General features: G+C 39.1%; 1 protein-coding gene across 1 annotated transcript in view; it reads left to right on the top strand.

The window, feature by feature from the left end:
• Positions 1-23305, top strand: part of LOC309577712 (transcription initiation factor TFIID subunit 4-like) — a gene marked incomplete at its 5' end in the record, with an annotated part of 145831 nt that overhangs the window by 41892 nt on the left and 80634 nt on the right. Inside the window, 2 exons of the mRNA XM_082289897.1 lie at positions 3564-3733; positions 22300-22430. Of these exons, the coding sequence (XP_082146023.1) occupies positions 3564-3733; positions 22300-22430 (301 nt within the window). The remainder of the gene's footprint in view (positions 1-3563; positions 3734-22299; positions 22431-23305) is intronic.

The raw sequence follows: 23305 nt of genomic DNA, 5'->3' as shown, positions 1-23305 counted from the left end.
AATGAAGAGGAAAGAGAAAGTTGTTAAAAGAGGTTGACTATTGGAGGAAGAATTGGACTCTTCGACTATTTGAAGATACAGTTTGTGTTTGGAGGGAGTTTGAGAACTCATGCTGTCTTAAAAATACCATTTGTATTGCAATGTTAGATTCATCCTATAAGAGTCAGAATTTAATTCAGTAAAAACCAGAAATATTTACTGAAACAGTAGAATTAGGATGGGCATAATAATATATACCAAGAAATATGAAATTGTTAAATACTGTGCTCTGATGAAAGAGGAAAGATAGACAGTAATCATCAGTCTAGACGACCACTGGATGGCATCTTTGTTCCACAGAATGACTTCTGAAAACTCACTTATCTGGGCTTAGAAGTTCACTTTTATAGGAAATTGTTTGGCGAGAATACCAACTCTCTTTATATATAAATGTATGTTTCAGTATCCAAACATTTTTCATCATGAGGTTCCTTAAAGTAAAGAAGAATATATAGATAGGGTTTTTCTTGTCAGAAAAAATTGTAGTCCCAGCTGTGATTAATATATTTCTTATCTGTCTTCCATGTAATACTGAAAAAAAAAAAAAGGATGTGCTTGCAAATTGTAGCTTGCAAGTGTAAGAAGGAAGAAAATTATTCTGTCCAGGAGTTACAGTGATGGTCTTTGTAAGTGCTATCGCATTGGTTTTGATAATTCCATTGAAATCTAGTTTGTGCCCGAAATACTTGTCTGGTTTTATTTCAGAAAATATTTATTTATAATGTGGTCACAGATCTGTATGCTAAATACAAATTGGAGTAGCTAAACTGCTACACAGAAGGAAGGTAAAAGACCGACTGTACTTTCTTCAGCTCTGAAATAAAAGGAGAGAGAAGTATAAACTTCTCTTAAAAGTTGTGTTCTGGAAGTCAAGACTGCTGTCTTGATTTTTTTTTTTTATAATGGAGTGTTGCTTGAAGGAGACGAAAGTACCTCTGTCCTGGCAACCTGATGTGGAAACACAGGGCTGAGACTTGCTTGCAGCTGGCCAGGCTGTGCCCAGCTGTGCCGAGTGCTCGCTGAAGGGCGCAGGGTGGTGGGCTGTGTGTGCAGCCAGCACCGGGGTCCTGCTCACTCCTGTTTCACTGGGCTCCTCCGGGGCTGTGTGTGCAGCCAGCACCGGGGTCCTGCTCACTCCTGTTTCACCGGGCTCCTCCGGGGCTGTGTGTGCAGCCAGCACCGGGGTCCTGCTCTCTCCTGTTTCACTGGGCTCCTCCGGGGCTTCGTGCTTGTCCCGCCGGCAGTGGCACCCGAACCCACCGCCACCAGGGGATCGCCACTGCATTTGTACTGTGGTCCGTTTCAGCTTTATTTTGAAATTCTGGGTTCAAGTCTGTGTTCCAGAAGCTTCCACTGTTTTAAGTAGTTCAGAGTTTGTGTTCTGATAGCTGCCCTGATAGGAGTCTGGTTTTCCCATGGTTTGAAGCCTTTTGGATTTGGGCCTTGTGAGTCGTGGGTGATTCTCAGTCTATTTCAAGCATTCAGGTTTTAACCCGACAAAACCTTTGTTTCTTTCAGTTTTGCCTGTGGTTTTGCATTCGTGGAATTACAAACTTTTGAACTGGTCACTGAGTATCTAAGTCAGTGTTGGTCGTGTGGTGTTGGGGGCAGGCAGTCCCGGGCAGGCCGGGTGTGGGTGTGGAGCCAGTTCCTCATGTCAGAAGTAAAAGTGACAGGGTTTGAGGGATGGAGCACCTCTCCTAGGAAGAAAGGCTGAGAGAATTGGAACTTTTCAGCCTGGAGAGGAGAAGGCTCCAGGGTGACCCAGCTGTGGCCCTTCAGTACCTGAACGGAGCCTGCGATAAAGACAAGGAGAGACCATTTACAAGGGCCAGAGTGACAGGACAAGGGGGAATGGCTCCAAATTAAAAGGAAATAGGTTACATTGGATATTAGGAAGAAATTGTTCCCTATGAGAGTGCTGAGGCTCTGGCACAAGCTGCCCAGAGAAGCTGTGGCTGCCCCTGGACCCCTGGCAGTGTCCAAGGCCAGGTTGGCCAGGGCTTGGAGCAGCCTGGGCCAGTGGAAGGTGTCCCTGCCTATGGCAGGGGGTGGCACTGGATGGGCTTTTAAGTTTCCTTCCAACCAAAACCATTCTATGATGTTGCAACATTGTTCTCAGGAATTTAATTTTAAGACAAGAAATCAAGTGCTTAACACTCCTGGAAAATAATAGAAGCTTAATTAATTAAGAAATTAATTCGTGTAGCATTTTTCTGAAAAGCATTGTAAAATATTCCTTTTTCTCCCTCAAGTGTTCAGCACATTTCTGCAGATTTACACAAAGAAAAGTCCCTTCTTGACTTCTTCCCACAAAAGAAAACAAAACCAGTATCTATCTAACCATAAAAGTCTTTCACCAAAATTGGCTGCTGTAGTGCAGACAACAGGAAAAGTATGGGAGGAGAGGGAGGACCTAGATTATGGATTTCTGGATTTCCCACCTTTTGTTCTCAGACCTTACTTGTAGCTATTGGTTTTTACTCTGGGCATTAAACTTGTTACAAATGATAAAGTATTTTAGTATTTTAGCATAGGACATTATATATGTAAGAATTTTTAAAATATCTTTTAAATTAGGCTTTTGTTTGTTTACTACATATGGTAATTGGAGTCTGGACTTGAATGTGTTTTTTCCATATATATATTCTGAAAATAATATTCTCAAAGCTTGTGTAATCTCTCTAGAATATGTTGAAATAGTGTTTGTGTCAATAATAGCTGTGAAACAGAATGTGCTAAATCCATATGGCTGTTTCCACAGCTCTGAGTCATACCTCAGAGAGGTAGGAGGTAAAAGATGCTTGGGAGATACTGGTATGGAAACTCAAATTTATTTGCACTTTCTCAAGCTGGTAAAAAGGATATTGCAGGGCAGAAAATGGCCTGGGAGTTGCTATCATCTTCTCAAATGCAGCTCATTTTCCTAAAACCTGTTGACACAACTGATTTTTGTATATTGCTAGAGAAAATACTAGCGCATACTCAAGCCACACTTTGAACCCAGGATTACCTGTGAACTCAGCATGGTCAAAGTATCTTTCCTGACTGTTGCTGAAAATGCTTGGATGCCCGTTTTAGTAGGAACTTGTGAAACAGTGTAGGATTACAAATTGATGTTTTTACTTTTAATTTCTGGTATTTATTTTACCATTTTGTTCCTAGTTTTCATTATAAAGAGGAAAGCATGATGTTCTGTTGTTAGTGGTGATCATTGCCTTTAGTTTCCTGGTCATCCTGGTTTCATTGATATCACTGACTCTGAGATGAAGACACCTTTGTCACACCTTCTGTTACCAAATTGTCCTGCTTCTGATGTGTTCCTAATATGGTCAGAGAAATATGTGGTTATTTCTGCGTCTAGAATATATTCTGTGAAAATGGAGACACGCGGAGTTGTACCTCAGTTGGCCCACCCATTAGGCATGTGGCATGATGATTACTTCTGGAGAGGCAGATGATAAAAAAAGAGGAATGTCTCTAATGCAGAATTGTTTTTATATGGCTTTTTTTTTTAATTATAGAGATGACGATGACATCAATGATGTTGCCTCTATGGCTGGTGTTAATCTTAATGAAGAAAGTGCCCGAATTATGGCTACCAACTCTGACTTGGTTGGAACCCAGATCCAGTCCTGTAAAGATGAACCCTTTCTTGCTGCTATACCTCTCCATAAACGCATACTTGAAACGGGTGAGAAGCACATCCTTTCCTTCTGAGAGTGTTTCCTTCAGAGTGATGAGGTTCTGAGGAACAAAATATGCTTAGCACTTAAGATGGTTTTTTAAGCATTTGATTATGTAATTCTGTAGTTCTAAACTTTCAAGGTTTTTGTGATAAAAGTAACTTACCTCAAGTTGGAAATAAAATAGCATGCTGGTACTTTTAAACTTCATGCTTTCCCACATGTTTTTTATATCCAAGGATCTCAAAGCTCTTTGCAAACATTAATTATTTCTCACAGTCCTCCTTCATGTTTTACACATGAGAAGATTGAAACAGAGAGGTAAAGTAAGTAGTACAGGTCACAGAGGACACCTGTGAATAACATTTAACAGAATGTTTAAGTTTCCTGTCAAGATTTTCTTTCCGTATACAAACCAGTTATTCAGTTCTTAACACCTGCATCTATTTAAGTTTGTAGTGTATTTCTTACAGCATATTTTCAAAAAGCTGCGTTTATTTATCATGGCAAAAAGCTATGTTTATTTATTCTGCCATTGGAAAATGGAAGTTAAAAACTTTAGTAGAAAAACTGTTCGAAATCAGCGATGTTTTAAGGCTAGGAAATATGCTTCTGTAAGATAGAATGTATTTTATATTACATACTTTATTAATATGCATTATGTGTTCTAGTACCTAAATATATATTTTTCAACATAATTTTGGTAGTGTTTTCAGTGCCATCAGTGTCTTAACATACTATGCTCCAATTGTTTAGGGGTGAAAATTGTATCTCTTTCAAACCTGTGCTTAAGGCACAAATTTTTAGGGATCTAGTTCTCAGAGTTTTAAAGATAAGACCAAAATCTTGCTGCAAATCAATGCAGTTAGGTTTTTTTAAGTCATGTGGTTGGTTCTGAAATGTTATTTGTGTTTTATGCTCATTGAATTAACGGGAGCCTTTTTATATTGCAGTTGCAGGCAAGTTCTTCATTGACTTATTGTCAGACTTCACTCTTGTACTTTACTAAATGCCATTTTAAGGTCCCCTTCAGAGAAAGGAGTGGTTTTGCAGGCTGTAGTCACCTCGCTGTGAGGATGTGATGACGGCGTGTGGTGCGGCTGGGGAAGTGTGTCCTGCCTGTTGGGACTGGCTTAGCACCACCTGACACTGGAGCCAGCGAGGTCTTCGTGAAATGTGTCTGAGAAACTGTTCTGAGGGATGCTCACATAATAGCTGATACAGGTGTAAGAAGGGGAAAAGGCAACAGATATTAAAACTGTTAAAAAGAATGGGAAATCAGCAATGAATTTGCCACATAAGCCTTAATGAGCTGTCTGGCTGTAACAACTGCTGCACAACATGGAGCTGTAATTACAAGTGCAGGACTTACAGGAATCTGTACATACTTTAAGAGCCACAGAACGCATCACACTATTCATCGCTGCCTTTTGGGGTTTTCTCCTCTGAGGAACAAATCCCTATGGCTGTTTTTGAAGCTTTATTGGCTTTGATAATTGAAATGAAACTTTCAAAGCTTTTAAAAGCAGCTGCAGGGATTTACTTCTCAAAAGCAGTGAATCCAGAAGAACGGCCACTCCTAGTGATCTCCTGCAGCCACTTTTAGAGCTTTATTTTGGTTTTACATGAAGCCTTTTATAGTTTTGAAAGTGGCTGTGGAGTTCAGAAGTGGCTACTATCTGGGATCTATGGCTCTTGAGGAGAAAATTCCTTCAGCTGATTTTGAAGTTTTAGAAGCTGGGTTTTCACTGTGTGTGGCCAGATTTGTTGTTTGCTTAGGACCACACACAAGTTTAGTAATTTGTGCTACTGGGCACTTAAAATAATGACATTGTAAGTTCACGACAAGACTCAGTGTTGCCATATGTTGCTGTGACAACACCAGGACTAAGCAAAGTGCCTGTGACCTTCTCAAGCACATTAGAAAAAAGTCCGTTGTGTGAGTTCTTATTCTCCTGTTTTCGTTATGTCTGTTGACAAATGAGATAAGATACATTGTTTCTTCTTACTTTTGCCTGAATATGACTTAAACAGATGTTGTTTTCTACCTTTAGGTCTATTCATATTTCATCACTTCAGTTTTAGGGCAGGTTTTTAATGTTTTAGCAAAAGAGAGATTTGTGGTGTGTACAGTATTAGGAAACTGCTCTTGTCTCCTTTCTCAGAAGCTAGATCTTTCAAGTTTTCTGTAATATTAATCTCCTCCTCTCTTTTCTGAGTAAGAGCTCTGTCAAGCATCTCAGTAGTGTTCCCCAAAGGCTGTTTCAGAGATTGTGCTTCCATTCACCATTCCAGAGTTGGAATATAAACTGCTAAAGTGAGAGCAGATGCTCTTCCGACTTTGGCAGTAACCACCAGCCAGATGCCTCAAAGTCATAGTGAAAGAGGTTTCTTAATATATTGTATGTTCTTATCTCTACTTGAGCTTGGCACTGTTACAATCCAAAGTTTATTTTAAATCTAAGGGACTAATATTGATCCATATAAATGGAAGAAGTAACTGAAAGGTAATTCATGCAAAGAATATTCATCCTCTTCCCGCATGCTTCCTTACCCAATTTTGTATCTAGTCATTTTGGGCTGGTAATCATTGACATTTGTTCATGTAGGAAGGCAAGGCTGTGACTGTTTCAAATTCTTCTTTGATGCAAAATCAAGAGTGGGTATTTCTCAGCAGATAATGTATTTCTTTTGTTATTCCATACGGAATCATAAAACTTTAAACCCTGATCTTTCTGCATGACAGCATAGCACAATGAAACATATACAAGGGGTTGTAAGGCTTTTGTTTCTCTTTTTGGGAAGTTGAGATGCAGAGATTGATATTCATCACGCATGTGCCTACCAACTCCTAAAACTTTCTAGGTCTTTAACTTTGTCAGTAGAACAAGCAGTGTTTCTTCAGAGGGCAAGCAAGCTGATTAGACCCTCACAAATAAATAATGCTGAAAACTCCTGGCTTTTCCACGTGGGTTTATGGGAATGATACAAGAAAAACAACTGTAATGATTTGTGATTGTTTCACTTTTGTTCATTCATAAGTTATTTCTTGCTGGATAAGAATGCTGTGTTAGTTAGGTTTTAGAAGCTAGTTTTTGACATTCTTAGTTTTTGCTGTTCAGTGAATGAGGCAACAGGCAATACTTCATAAAGCAGGTTTTTAAGTGTGACAGTTTTCTGTAGTTCATAACCATCTCGTGAAAATAGAGACTCCTTGGCTTTAATTCCTTGATTACAGCATGGTTTCTGAGTGCAGATAAGAATGAGGCTGCACTGCATTTTAATGCATAATAAATATTAGTGAGAGGTAGCAGGACACAGTGAAGGATGGCATAAAACATGATCCTTTTTATAATGCCTGATAACTAAATCCTTGGAAAAAGGGAACAGTTGTCTCTTGTACTTCTCTGAGAACTTGCTGGTCTCTTAAACCTTCACTGAGGTTCCAAAAATCTTGGATTTATAGTTTGTGACCAACAGAGCATGATACCTTAGGCTTAGCATCTGCAGCAGCTTATTAATTCCCACAACTTTTAGTTCTAACTGATTTCTTTTACAACCAGGTGATGCCATTTTACTTTTATTAACTATCCCTAAAATGTCACAACTTGTGGTGAACCCTAACCATAAATTAACTGTCATAATGCAATAACATTTAAGCAGGAGTTTGGCATACTCTATTCTTGGACTTAGATTGTTCCTTTCTCTCTTTCTCTTCACTTTCAGTGTTCTTCACCCCATTTTTCTACTTCAGTTTTATTGCTGCAGAGCACTGGCGGAATAGAACAGATGTGGCATTCCAAGAAATATGGGACTAGTTTGACCATGTTGAATACGTTTTAACTGTTCACCTTGTATCTTTCAAATTATTTTAACTTAAATACATATGATAGAAATTTATTGGAGAATCAGCAATGATATTTTAATTCCACATTCTTTTAGAGTTTTTTACATCTGCATTAAGCAATCAAATTTTCTATAGCATGATTTTACAAAATGGTGTATTTGTTTGTTCCTAGCATTGTTATGAATGTCCTTTGGAAAAAGTCTTACACTGACTTAGCGTACATCTGCAATATTTCCCACCACAAATGTAGTCCTGGATTCTTTTGCTTCGTACAAATACATTTTTAGTCTAGAACACACATAGTAGTGCATGCCAATTATTATAAAGTTTGCAAATGTGCTGATGAATCCAGTTTCTCCTGGTTCAGTAGTTAAAAGGCCTACAGTCTTGTTTAAAACAGCTTCAGAGAAGCTTGTCTGGTTAGAATTAAGCCACTGTTTCTGTCAATAGAACAGTTGTATGGTGATGCTGAACATAATTTATAGATTTACCTTTTGTTATTCTACATGTAAAATATCTTTTTAATTCTGTCTGATGAAATATTGATCATTGCTCTGCCTTGATTCTTTCTTTGTTCAGCCACACTTGAATTGCATGTCTGCTATAAAACTGCATGTTAAAACATACAGAAATAGCTTATCTGTGTTTTCTGTATTCTGGAGTGTATTGAATCTACTGTCTGGCATCACAGTGGCAGCAATTGTGTGCATATGTATATATTTAAAAGAAAGAATTTGTGTGCTCCAGAGGATGTTTTATATTGCCAAACAATGTTAAAACACATAGGGGTATCCTTCATGGAACCAGGCCAGGTGATTTCAGCCTGTATTTAAGCATTTGTTATTAGTTCAGTGAGTCTTTCTGTCATCCTCCTTTCCTGGGTGTGTTTGTCAACATTTGTATTCATGTTTGAATGACATGAAACTGTCCTATTGATGACTGCTCTTTCATAAACAGAGCAGTCTAACATAAAAGTAGAGTTATTTCTCTGGTTGCTTTACTTTAGAGGGCTTTTATAGCTGCTTCAATTACAGTGGTTGAGCTCTCCAATTGCCTGTGAATATAATTTTTTGTTTTCACTGTGCTTTTTGTTGATGTGACTTGGTTGTTTTCACTGCTAACTTTTAACTTTTTGTCCATAAGTTGATTTGTCTTCAAACTGAAATATTCATTTGAATATAATTTTTTCCATCAGCGTCTTTGTCAGGATGATCTCCTCAAATGCCTGTGGACATAACTCTTGATTGTGTTTGGGGATTGCTCTAACATCTACCTGTTCATAAGTAGCAGTTTGAAGTCATGCACCATCCTAAGGACATGCTTAATCTGCTTGAACTGTACCTACAGTGGAGTTCTCTGAGATTCTACTTGCTTTTTCTCAGGGGGAAAAAAAGTCGTATTAGGTACTGGAAAATTCAAACTGCAAGTTATTGTGCATGCCAAAAGCACAGACTTTCTCTAGTTTCTGTAAACTTCAGTCTGGCACTGCAGAGATATGGCAGGTGTAGAGATGTATCCACGTTCTGACATCCATAGTAGTTCTGTAACTTGGGCTTTTTTCATTAGTATCAAACAAGCATTTGCTAGAAATTGTATTTAGATTAGAAGGTGTGTACTGCTCCCAATTTTCTAACCAATGTCCATGGTTGTGGCAGTTGTTCCTTATGTTGAGATTGGAGTTTGTTGTACATGTTCAATAGATAATTTGGTTTTATATTCCAACTTAATTGCTAATGTTACAATAAGACAATTATATGTTATTTACATTTATTATTTCCTTTTCAAAAAAGGTGGGAATACATTCCCATCTTAGTATCAGCAGCAGTGTTGCCAAATAAACATAACCAGTAAGTACTTTAGCAGAATGTTAAACCTTATTGTTGTTCTTTCTTTAATAGGTCCATGATTAGACTTCCTGTTTTACAAGATGTCCCAACATGTGTTGGAATGGTAACTTCAGTACCACCTGAGAGCTTGGAGTCTGCCTTTCTGTGAAAGGTAGGACAGCTTCTGTTCAATATTTTTTGTGTATTTCCAAGGTTTTCTTTTTATTAATCTTATTGGCTCTGCAACACTACAGAATCTGAGTTATGCTTTTAGCAGTATCACCTTTAGGTGTCAGAACTGATGTTATTTCATGAAGCAGTAATTTCTCAAAATAAATATGATTAATTTAGCTATGTTGAAACTATGATTATTTATGAAGAAAATGATGCTGTTTCTTTAGGCATCATTTTCAAAGGTTTTACTCCAGTTGTACTGAGAGCATGACCATACTACTTGCTCTCAGAAATATTTAGAGAATTCAAGTTTTGTTTTCACCATAATAATTTTGTTTTCACCAGTTTTTCATTCTGTTTTGTGAATGTAGTGAAAGCACCATCTTTAAAAGGTCTTGCTATTTCTGGAAGGCAGTTCTGGCCTTCAGGGCCCACCAAAATATGTTACCCAGCCTCAGAATAAGTTTGCATCTGGGAATTGAATGGCTTAAATTTCCTGGTCTCTGCAAAGGAGAGTAAAATTAAGATCATCATTCTGTGGAGATGCATTCTCTACCAGATTCATTTATAAAGTCCATGGATGTAAAATAAGAACAATAAAAAGAAAACCTTAGAGAACCATTCAATATTGCAATAAAGCTGACTTACATTATCCCTGTAGGCAAACTCCATGCTCTAGAGGTGGTGCTAATGTCCCCAACGCTCAACACATGTTGGAACATCTTTGTGGAGGAGGAAGTCATTGATCAGTGAGCAGCATCTTCAAGGATCGTTTAAGGGGAAAAAAGTAAAAGGTAATATTTTTTAAAATATGTTGGAATGATTGCTCATTATGTTTATTTGGCAATCCTGCTGCTCATACTAAGGTTGTAGTGTTTTCATTTCTTAAAATTACTGAGAAACTTCATAAACTTCCTTTAGTCTTTCCTTCTCCCATGAGTTTGAATTGCATTTGTCAGCCTCCTTCACATTGCTCAGTCTACTGCACACAAGTCCAGAATCTACTACAACTCACTGGCAATTTGACACTTTTTTCAATGGTTGTAATGCAGAGAGGGCTAATCTGTGATTTAACCAGTTTTGCAGTCCCTTATTAAGTAAGTCAGAGCCAAATATTGAACAGGTACAAAGACATGCTGCTGCTAACAAAAGGGTATTTGTTTTCAAGGAAGTAGCTGCAACACAAAGTTGTGCCAGATGAGGTACCACCATCTGTTCTCACACAATAATGTAGAAGTGCACCTTTAACATAAACTGTCATAAACTAAAGCTATTTTGACAAAATTAAGTGACCATATCTGACCTGGTTAGTTTTTGCAGTGGTGGATGATCTGGTGATGCTCAATTTGGTATTAATGAATGTGGCATGGTGTCCTGATCTTGGCACTTTTAATTGTAATCCTGGGCATATACAGATGAAGGTGCTGACGTTTTGAAATTCAAGTTATGATCTTTGGTCTATTCTTCTGGTATCCTTTATAATTTCCTGGTTTTTGTGCCTATATTCTCTAACATGCCCATCCTGCCTCCTTAGATGAAGCCTCACGTTTAGCTAGTCTGCATGGCCTCAGGCTTGTGGTGACAACTGTGAAACCTGTTCAGACTGTGGTGTCAGAGAGATGGTTTCTCAGGGGAAAAAATTGTCTAAATGATTGTATTGTTCACACAATTTGCTTTGAAAGAACAGAACCATATAGGCAAGTTCTTATACTTGGTATACCTTTGGATCCTGTGGATGTGATGGAGAGTGTCTTCTGCTCCTGTGAGGACTGTGCTATAAGATGCTGGCATCTGTGTTTGTCATCTCTGACATTCTTATGGGAGTTCTGCTCCATCTCTGTCTTACCTGGTGTACTGTCATAATCATGTATTTATGGTGTTTAAGCCTGAGGTCCTGTGATGGTTTACTATTTAGAGTTTAGTTCAGGAAACACACTTTTCTACTGTGCATGAAAACAGATAAATTCCCAACTAATAACTTCTCTTGCTTTCTTAGGAACTCCTGTTGGTGTCATTGCCATATTAGTTCTTTCTGGTCTGGTCCCTGTAACAATCTCTTTTGATTTGACTCTCTAGTGAGTAACCGAGCACAAAAGTCCATTGAGGCATGTACTGTTATTCATAAAAATAGTGAACATATTTTCCAGTCTTCTGTGTTTATTCTTGAGTGTTCCTGAATATCTTTGGACATGCTTATTATGCTGTATTTTTTGTTTTGGGAAAACCGAGATGAGGAAAAAAAGATCATATAACTGTAATCTGTGAGTTCTAATTTGACTTGTTGAGACCTGCTCCTGCTTCAGTTCTCATGCCCTCCTCTGTGTTTTGTATTTTCCTCACACTGTTAAATTGCTGCAGCACAGATTTCTGGGGTCGTAGGGTAGGATGTGGAGCTGTGGTTCTCAAAGTCTCTTTGGCCTTCAGTGCCTCCTTTTAAAAACTTCAGCACCCTCCCTTCCTTTAGAACATACACATCAAATGGCACAAAAATAATCTTAAAGTTGAATTATTTAAAAAAGGAATTAAACATCCAAATTAATGCTATTGTCTTTGCTTAACACATTGAGATTTTGATTTCTTCTAAAAGAAGTTAGGTGATACACGGTTTGATTACAGAAGAGAGGAGGGAAACAATTAATTGTAGTGCCTTATGTTCCTTCAGAGTTGACATTCTTCCTGTCCTCTCTGATCAAGCTGCAAGCCTTCCTTGCTGTCTGAATGCAAGTGCTCTCTGCTCCTAGATGCACTGTTTATATGTATATGCTTCCATGATTTGTGACAACTCCTTCCATTTTCCAAGCCTCCACATATCTGTGCAGAATGTTGTTTGGTGACTAGCTTGGTTCTGTTAGAGACAAACCACTAAGGGTAATAAAAAAGACTTTATGGATGATTAATAGCTGCCTTTCAGCTGTTTAATTATCTAGCTTAGAGATAGAATTTTGGAAACTGGATTGTCTGGTTATATATACCTTAGCACAGACTTCTTCTCAAAGTAGTTTTTCTGTTTGCCAGAAAGCATGAATTAGGTGCGAGTTCCCAGACTTAGCCACTGGTTGAGGCTTTTTAGAGAAGTGAAGGCTTTTTGCTGGTCAATCTTACATGACTTTCATCAAAAAACACGAGTTGTGTAGGTAGTGTTAAGAAAGATTAGAGAAATTCTCTCTCTACTTGATGAATTTTTTTTGTCCTGCTCCAAATCCTATTGACTTGCATATAAAGGCTTTGCATCAGCGCAGAAAATAGAATGAGACTATGGCCAGGATTACACATAGATTTTGCATGGATGCAACTATTTTTCTGGGTCTGTTGTGTTAAAATAATGACATCGATATGACCCTCTAGAGTGAAGTTATTTTGCTTGTTTTCTTTTCACAAGAATAAGGTGTAATAAACAAAATTAGAAAGTAAGAGTTCAAAATAAGCAAAAAGGTTGTTTTTGCTCACTACCAGGTGAGTAGTTAAGTTGTGGAACTCTTTGTTTTACGATGTTGCAAATGCAAAAATTTCTTGAAAAATTAATGGAGAAAACATTCCATCCTGATCTAATATACAGATAAGATGGCCTAACTTAGGACAGACCAAGGTGTAATTTTGGTGCACAGTGAGCACTACACACTTTTTTTTTTTTTTAATAATCTTCTAGCAGCATCTCCTAATACCACTGTTAGAGAAAGGATGATGGACTCTGTGTAGGTTTACTTAACTTTTTAAACAGCTATATAAATACATAAGTATTTTTTACAGTATAGTTTGTACTGAAAAAGTTAAATCCACTGTAGTGCCTGAAACATACTTTGAATGGTCTTGTGCTCGTGATTTCACACTACAGAGCTTAAAAGTCTGAGTTGAATCTTACTTTGCTAAAATAATTTGGTTGGCATTTACTTTGGAGGGAGCAGAAGAAGACAATATTAAAATATGTTTAGCATCTTATTCAGCATTTTTATTCTTTTAGGTTACATTACATGGCTGGTTATCTTTTTTTCCCCTGTTGTGTCTTGCACTGAACATGGCTATGTATTTTGAGGATTTTAATAATAGGCAAGTTCAGAATTTATTTTAAAAAAATAACTGATGTTTCAGCAGTTTCTCAGTTTCACAAAATGCTTCCTGGGCAATCGGCCCGAGGTGGGTAGTCCTGAAGAAGTGTAGGACAAACACTACTCCCAGCAAATCGGGAGTTCTCAAGAAGGTTGTCCAGAAGTTGGCTCATGAGTTAATTCTCACACTGTGAGAGGAGGAATGTTTTTTTACAGACAAGCTTACCTGAAGTAAGGAATGTAGGGCTCTCCACCGTTTTGTAAATAACAATTATGAGGCAATAAAAAGTCATTCTCTCTAACGAAGCCGTTGTTCCCTATGAAGGTGAACTGGAAGTGTTGAAGTGTCAGATACTGGTTTGCAGAACCTTTCCTGTTGCAGCTGAGGGCTGGTTTGGGGCTGTGGGTTATATCTTGGCCATCTGCCCCTCACAGGGGGGTGCTGTTCTGTACCTGCTCCAGGGGACCGTGCACCAAATCTCAAAGCACTTGGCAGGGATTCTCTCGTTTGGCTGGAAACACACCCTAGCCTGGGGCTTTCCTAAACACGCTCCAGGTTACAGGTTCCTCTGAGGCGCCTGCTCCAACCGCTTCGTTTGGGTTGGCTGTTTTTGTGAAGGTAGCAACTAAAGTTCTGTAGTTTCTTCTTTCCTCATACTGTCTTCTAGCAGCAGACCAGCTTAACAGTACAGCAAGTCAACATTGATTGAATTATTTATGCATTTAATTAGTAAGACTTAAATTGAAGCTTTTGTATAAGGGACTGAAACCAGAAGATTGCAGCTAAAATTATCTTACTGTTTCTTCTGCCTGGGATTGCTAGGTTATCTTTCACCCCTAGGAATCTCTAATCTTAATCATCAGAACTAGGAGTTGCTGTTTGCATTACCACTGTTTAACAAGCTCTGCCTTCAGTTTTTAGTACTGAAAGTCTGTCTGGGGCTCTGATAGCCCCCCCAACACAACCCCAGGGTATTCTGAACCTAAACAACCTCCTTAGTTTTTTCCTTTCCTGTGTTCTATCCCTCATTCTCTAGTTTAATATTTAGGGTTGGGTTTTCCCCTTGATAGCACTAGGAATGCAGTATTGATGGATGACTTTGTGGGCTGAGGACACTGCTCTATTGGAGACATACCTATTCTTAAGTTCTACCTGATGAGATTTGGAGAAGTGAGTTGAGTACTTGCCATTTGTGCTTCTCAGGATGTCACGGCCCCTTAGTACAGTAGAATTGTTTCCCCCTCGTGTTTAGTCAGCCTGATAGTTGAATGGGATTGCTCAATTTAGAGTTATTAATTCAATAGTATCAGACAAAGCTCCCATTGCTTTCTCTTAATTTCATGACTCGCTTTCTGTAGAGACCACACAAGCTGTGTCTTACACAAATACTGCTTATCTAGTTTCAGAAGGTGAGCCGCTCTCCCCCTCACCCCAATTTTTTCAGCTTGTAATTTCCAGAAGTTCCTGTATATTTCAAGTCATGTTGTATTTAATTATATGTAATTGTACAGAGATTAAGGTGTTTTAAATGTTTCACTGCTACATCTACAGCAGAACTGTAAAATTGTCCGTTTCCCTTATGCTGTTGAAATGAAGGAATAGAATTCTTTATTAAAGAATTGAATAGTGTGGGAGGCTGCAGGAATTGAAGTGGTAGTGTTTCCAACACATTGCTTTCCCTGATGGGGAAGCTTGCAGAGGGACTGAGGCACGTAAAAGTGTGGTAGCTCTTTTGGGGTAACAGAGGAAGGGGGCTTGAGCCTCAGTTGTAGATGCAATCCAAGGCACAGCCCAGCACTTTCAGTGCCGTGGGCAGGAGGGAGGTGGGGAGATCTGACCAGATGCTTCTTTGCTGCATTTTCCTAGATCTGATGGTGTTGAATGAGGTTGAATAAAAGCTTAAACAGATAGTGTCTCAGAGTGCAGGGGGAGGGACTTCGTTTTCTGTTCTGTAATATGCAAACCAGCTGTAATGGCAGAAGGGGCCTGGACCTAACAAGTCTGGTTCCAGTTGGGTCTTGGGTCAATATTTCATGCACAGAATTTAAAGTTCAAGAAGTTGCTCCTGCTGTTAGGATGGTAGGAGTGGAGTGAGTGCTTTCTGCATTTCTGACCTGTGGTTAGGGCAAATAGGCACTAATTATGCACCCTCCCAGTGTTTCTGTTGAAGGACAACTCAAGCCCTAAATACGAGCTGTTTAACTGTTTAAAGCCAGTTCTTCAAGGTTTTTTTTTGTTTTGAGAGTAAATGTAAAGAGATTTTATACAGGCACTCAATAATTTATCACATCAATAATCAGAGTCAGACCTGATGTTTTACAAATAATTTTTTTTATCTTTGCTCTCAATCCTGTCAGTCCTCTTATAGTATAAATTATTAAAGTAACTTTTTGATTCTTTGAAAGCCTATCTGCAAAGACAGTATTTTTCTTCTGCTTCGCAAATAGGGCATGATTTGTTCCTTATGATTTGTTTTAGTTTTTGATCAATAAAATATAATTAAACTTTTAAAGTGCAGCAAAGCCAGTACCTTTCAGATAGCTAAGCAGATGATAGCAGAATTTTCACTTCTTGAGACCTAAAAAGTTTTTAGTGACAAGGTTTAGGTGCTTTTATATTTGTAAAAAACAATCTTGTGCTACTGATGCATATGCCAATATCAGAATGATATTGCTGAACGTTTTTTCTCCTGAACATTTTTGGAGCTTTTATCTAAATTCTGACTTACAGTAATGCTGTTGCAATATCGAAAACTTTTAAATATAATATAGTTTATTTGTAACAAAATATCCTAACACAGTTCTTTGCATGCTGTCTCATATACTGTAGATCTTTTTTAAATTCTGATTGAACCCGGGTTTGCTATTAAAGCTTCCAGACATGTGATTAAGAATTAACATATAGGCAGACTTAATTGTGTTGTTCTATAATGCTTGGCAGATTCAAAATTTGCACTTTGAGGGTATTAATTTGTCCCTCATATTTCTCACGTAGGATAGTGTGACTCTTCAGTAGCATCTGATGCCTCTGAGGATGTGCTGTAACTGAGTTCTGCCACAAAGAATTGAAGTTTCCTTTCAATCAGTCATCAATTCTTGATGGCCTTGTACAGTTCTGATGTAATAGAGATCTGGCAAGAGCACTTGAATAAAGAGTATGACCTTATTTTTGTCTTTAAAACTATCAAAACTTGAATTCAACTGGAGAGATGGGTTAAAATTATAGCTTGGAGCATTGCTTTGCTCCAGCTCCTTTTTTGTTCTTAACCTTGATGATGTTTTTATCATAGCTCTAGGAAAAGTTCAAAATCACGTTGCTAAAATAATTTTAAAGACTTGGGGCACATAGTTGTTAACCAAAATTTCTAAATTTAACAAATGTATTATTTAAAAGCAAGCAACTCTTTTCAAATTCCACATATGATACTTTTGATTAGAAGATTGCAAGTTAAGATTGCTACCACATCAAACTTAAAGCACGTTGAGATGATCACCTGAAGATCAGAAAAGTTCAACTTTTTTATAACAAAAGGGAAAGCACTCTATTGATAGAAGTTTGTTTTTTTTTGTTTTAATCTTAATTTTCTTTTTGGTTTCTGCACGTGTTCAAGTGTATATATTGTAAAGATCAGATGGTGCAATTAAGACCAGAATTCAGAATGCTAGGGCCTAAGTAAAAATACCTGTAGATGAAGCCCACTGTCCAACGACTTGGTTAGAAAGATGAATAATAACAAGGATTTTTGTGTTTTGTGATTCAGTTAACTATGTTTAGTATTATAAAATATATATGTGTATACACATTTGTTAAAAGTATAAATCATATTTCTGTTCCCACATCATTATCACTCTAGGGAATCTTGAAAAGGGAAGAGAAGCCTTTTCCTATTAACACTGGGAAAAGTAATTAAGCAGACTAGAAGAATACATCAGGATTTTCCTATTTAGAGATAAGTGTTATTTTCCTTTGGCAGACAGGATTCCAGTATGCTTTTTATAATGAGAGTGGATGAAATTTTATACATTTCATTTTATGAAATGTATAAATGAGAGTGATCTCAGGAGGAGAAGGGGCAGTCAAGAAAAAAAAAGCAAAACAAAACTAAGACTTTAATATAGAAACATATGAAAATTAGCAGTTGCCAGCCCTGTGCATAGATTCAGGTTCTATTTGGCATTTTTTCCTGAGTGGCAGAAAGCAAAAAAACCACAGGCTCTAAGCAATGGTATCACAGCATCTTAGGTCAGTGGTGTGAACAACTGTGTATGAAAGTATAGCCAGGCTAGCATTTGCAAATGTAGATGAAATTGGTAATTTCCCCACCCTTGCCCCAAGCGCAGTCCAAGTATTTAAGGAGCATGCCAAATCTTCATGTAGTGTGTAGCTTTGGAATGCACCCTGCTTTTGGCATCCCAAGCTAACAGGGTTTAACTAATGTAATTTAGAGCAGGGAAGACGTGATGATGCTTCCGCACATGATGAATCGTGTGGATGACAAGATGGCTTTTCAAAAATCTTTTTGTAGTCTGGTTTCTTGATGCTAATTCATTTGGGGGGGAAATTGTGTTCTTTTTCCCTTATCCTATTTTCCAAAGAATTTTAGCCTTAAGTGATTGAATATTCCATTTGCCTTTCTTCTTTCCCTTCAGGTCACTTCTGAGTCGACTGATAAATCAGGAGCTAGATAGAGCCCCTCTGCGTGTCTTTGTTGAGAGGGAAATGAACCCATTTTTCCTTTTCTTTGCTCTTCTGCCTGGTTGGCTGCCAGTGAGCTCTCTGGCCCAGACTGGCCAGGCTCAGGGTCTCTGACTCTGCCCAGCTGGCTTACTGGATAAATACAGACTGGGAGATGTGCCAGGGGATGATCCGAGATGGAGGAGAGATGTCAGAGTATTGTGCAGTAATCAGGAATATGGAAGGACATACGCAGGAGGACAGGGATCGTTGAATCACTCAGGTTGGAAGATAACTTGAGTAGTCATCTGGTCCAATCTCTTGCTCAAAGCTGGATCAACATTAAATTTAGACAGGGTTGTTCAGGGCATTAACTGGCCAAGTCTTAAAAGCTGGGGTGGTTGGAGAGTCTACAACTTGTTTGTACAAAGTATTCCATTATTTGTCTTCTTAAAAGAATTGTTCCCTATATGCAGTCAGAAACAGCTGTTTCAGTTTATGAATTTATTTCTCATTCTTCTTCCAGGCAACCTTAATAAAGGGTCTGGCTCCATCTTCTCAATAAACTCTCCCTTAAGTCTTCTTACTCCAAGAAGAAGAATCCTCATGTTCCCCTCATGTAGGTCATGTGCTCCTATCCCATGACCATCTTGTTGACTTTTCCCCAGACTCAAGTTTTTTCAAGCTCTTCTTGTACTGGGTGACCCAAACACACAGGATTGTAGATGGGGGCTGAGTGAGGAGGAGTAATTGCTTCCCTTGGTGAAACAGAGAGTTAAAAGAAATATAAAGATTTTAGTTATAGGCTGGCTGTGTTGAAATTAGTTAGAATAGGAAGGAATTCAGGCCCAGCTAGAGTTAATTAAAATAGTTAAGAGAGCTGGACCTGAAACGGTTTTCAAGGTGCTAGGAATTGATTACTGTCCCACGCAGAGCCTGGCACCAATAAAACATGCACTTTCTAACTGTAAACTGTTAGAGAGTTTTTGTCCGTCTCAGTTGGATATCGATATTAGATCGATATTCATACTTTGGTAAATCATTGGTGGGTTCGTACCATTGTTTTACTGTAGCTACAACCCACTTGTCTTCATCGGTGCCAAGGTGCAGTGCTGGATCTTGGATAATCTGCTGGCCTCTCCAGGCTTTCCCGTGCTTCCTGTCAGTGCTGCTGACACTAGCCCATGTCGTTCCAGTGAGTCCATCCCAGGCACAGTGCTTTGCACTTGTCCTTCAAGAGTTCCATGAAGTTCCTCTTGTTTCACTCATCAGGTCCTTTCCCTCTGCACTGCTCAGGGTGGTGCCATCTGCAGACTTGGTGAGGGGGCTTGGTGTCTCACCCCTGAGATCCCTGAAACAGCCGTTAAGAAGAGTAAGTCCCAGAGCAGATTCCTGAGGGACTCTGTGGCCTGCAGGTAGTTTTCTGGACTTGGGAATATCATGTTGAAGGATTTTAGGAGAAGAAAGTTACTGGGATATTGCAGAGGCTGATGAAGGACAAGAATCTTAAGGCATCAGGTGTCTCAGAGAATGGTCCGTTGATTATGGATTAATTTCTGAAGAGTTAAAGAGACAAGAAAAGTCCTGTAATGGTTGACTTTACTTAGAATAAAATCCTTTAAGATTAGGAAGACCTTTATTGTGAAAAAAACCAAGATGGCAACAGTTCTGTTATAAAAAGAGCATGTGTGTTTTCAGGGAAGTTGGGTAGCTATAGTTACACTGAAATTGAAAGAACTGTAACAATTACACATTCACACCCTTACCTAGAATACGGCAGAATTTTCCATCTCAAGCCTCTTTTCTGGATACTAGTTAATTAAATGTCCCTTCTTACTTGCATTTTATCTTTCAGACTAGGATTTTCTGATTGATGGCTTTGCTTACACGTGTTTGCGTAATAAAATGGTGCATGCTCAAATAGGCCTTGATATTGCTAGTCTGACTTGGAGGAATTGCTCCTTGCCTATAGGAATCATCCTCCTGACTTCAAGGACTTCATTTGCCTGGGTGGCAGTTGCAGCGTTGGGATTTAATGTGTGTGTCTGCTTCCCATTACATGTTCAGCTTTCAGCAACCTGAGCGCAGCACCAGCTCTATTACACAGGACAAATTGGGCACCAAGAAAGGTTTAATTTATTTTTTTCCCTATGATAAAGCAAAAATTAGTTAAAAAGCACTATGCATCTTGCTGAAATCCTTAAGGTAACGTGTAAGATACGGAGTCAGTGATTAAGTTAGTTTAAGAGGTAACGACTTCAAAGAATCCTTAAAATGAACACCAGCGATAGCTGGAGTAGAGAACTGTGCTGGGGAGGCGCGGCCGGGGACCACAGTGGGGCTGTGGTCCAGCCATCACTGGAAGGGGCAGATCCGGGCGGGATGGGGGCAGATCCCGGTGGAGCGGGAGACAAGGGCAGGGAAGGGGCAGATCCCGGTGGAGCGGGAGCCAGGGGAAGGGAAGGGGCAGATCCCGGTGGAGCGGGAGCCAGGGGAAGGGAAGGGGCAGATCCTGGTGGAGCGGGAGCCAGGGGAAGGGAAGGGGCAGATCCCGGTGGAGCGGGAGCCAGGGGAAGGGAAGGGAAGGGGCAGATCCCGGTGGAGCGGGAGCCAGGGGAAGGGAAGGGGCAGATCCCGGTGGAGCGGGAGCCAGGGGAAGGGAAGAAGGGACGGGACGGGGCAGGTGCCAGTGCCCCCTGGAGGTGCCCCCTGGAGGTGCCCCCTGGAGGTGCCCCCTGGAGGTGCCCCCTGGAGGTGCTCCCGGGGCCGCTCCCGGGGCCACCAGCGCCGGGACCCGGGCACGCGGCCCCGCCGCTCGCTTCTCGCACATCATCTTTTTAGACGTGGGATGGTTTCTCGCTCTCGAGTTTAGCCAGGGAAAGGTAGGAACGCCTTGCAAAGCAAACACTTGCTCTTGTGCCTCCGGGGTCGTGTTTGTTCGGGGACCCCTACCCAGACAAGGATTCCTCTTGCAATTGGCTCTGCAGGAAGCACTTCTCAAAGTAGTCACAAATTTCCTGTATTGTTTTGCATAACCTTTAATGTGTCCCAGTCAAACCACTTTTAAAAGTCTTGTGCCCATTCATTGGAAAACTGTCTCAGTGTATTTATTCTTTTGTGGTGGGTCAACACCAATGGTCCATACAAAATGCAACTCTCAGGTTCTTTTCCTGTATAAAATACATATATTTCTGTGCATGCACACAGGGAGTTTTCTATCCAGAAAACTGCCCTACTGGGACCACATATGTCTTTGTAGGACTGTAGTTTAAATTAGTACATGTATTCATATACCTACAAGTTTGTATCCAATACTTTGTAATTATGAATGATGAATTTAGGAGTCCTTAAGTGTCACCCATATTCATTTTTTTCTGTAGCTTGGATGTTTTTGAAATATATATGTGCATTAGACTGTAGACTATTTGCTTTTCTTATAAACTCAGCATGAAGTATCAAGTGTCCAAATAACTATGGGACAAGGAGACAACTGGTGTTTCTGAACAACGCTTTTTAATATGACCTTATTTCTTTGCCTTCAATTAATAGGTTTTTTTTTCCCCTAAAGAATTTCTATTATCAGTACTACGCCAGTGGTGTAGGCTAAAGGATGCAACAGAATGCTTTGAGCTGCAGCCTCACGTGCTTGACACTGAAATTCATCTGCATTAATGCTTCTGAAAATAAAGGAATTGTTTCTTGTGTAGAACAACTGAGAACTCACATTGTCTCATACTCTGATATGCCTTGGTTTAATATGTTCTTAAGTGCTTTCAAGTGTTAAAGAAATTCTCTGATTTCTCTTTCAAACTTGTAGAGTCACACCCTTTTCAAGGGGTCATGAATGTGTCACCAAAGCCACGTAAATACACTGTCGTGGATTTTTCTATCCAGGAAAACAAAGTTATGACATAAAGTCCTTTAGAACTTTGTTTGTGTTTTGGGTTGTTTTTTTTTTTTTTCTATGGGGGGTAAGCTAATTCTGTTTCGTTTTGTTTTTTTGCTTTAGCTAAAAAACTAGGAATTACTGATGTGCCAGCTGAGGTCGTTACTTTTATTTCCCATGCGACACAGAACAGATTAAGAACAGTGATAGAAAAAGTGACAGTGATAACCCAGCACCGAATGGAGTCATACAAAGTAAGTGTGCCCAGGAAGGGTTTGTGTTCCAGAGCGCCGTGGGGCCGGCAGTGCTCAGCACAGCAATGTTCTGCTTCATGCTGCAAAGCTTCCCTCAGCTGCAGGTTTGTCTGCTCAGCAAACAGAGAGTGGTGGGATGGTAGATCTGCCTGCCAGCTCGTCTTCCTCCTCTCTGACGGAACTTGTTGTAGAATTGTTTCTGTCTTTCTGTGGTAAAGTGTCTGGCATGAAGCATGTGCTAAGCTATTTCTGCTCGTGGACTGTGACTAAGACTTGGTTCTTGGTAGCTCCTTTTTTTGTCCAGGGTATGCATGAGTTGGATCAAAATTGCTTTGGTATTTAGGAATCTATAGTAACTTTTCTGGATGTGAGAAATATTAGTATTTTACAAAAAATGCCAATATATTCCCTAGCAACTAAAGAATTCAACTGTAAATTCTTCACTGTAATTAAACATGGTTTTCTCTTTAAAAAGAACATTTAAAGGTAAAATGCTGCTCTGATTCTTTTGTTAGTGATTGTATTCCTGAAGAAGATTGAAACAATTTTGATATCTTAAACCAGGGGGAAATTTAAATAAGGATCTACAAACCAGTTTGAAATTCAAATGAATCAAACATTTTTATTGATATATTTGAAATGCCTTTTCCAGTAGAAGTAAGGTGCTTGTTAGATATTATAGTTGTTAAACTGGTGTCAAAGTAAGATGGCAATAGTTAGTTGTGTGTTGTCTTAAGCTATGTTTAGATTTCTTAAGCATATATATATAGATATATATATATATATATACACATTGAATAGCTCTGGTTTAGTTTGTTCCTTGGTTTTGTGGTGTACTTTTTTGTATTTCTGGAGTGGCAGTCTAGTCAAACAGC

Source organism: Coloeus monedula, assembly GCF_965178545.1.
Source record: "Coloeus monedula genome assembly, chromosome: 13".
Taxonomy (NCBI): domain Eukaryota; kingdom Metazoa; phylum Chordata; class Aves; order Passeriformes; family Corvidae; genus Coloeus; species Coloeus monedula.
This window is presented reverse-complemented; position numbering and strand designations above follow the sequence as displayed.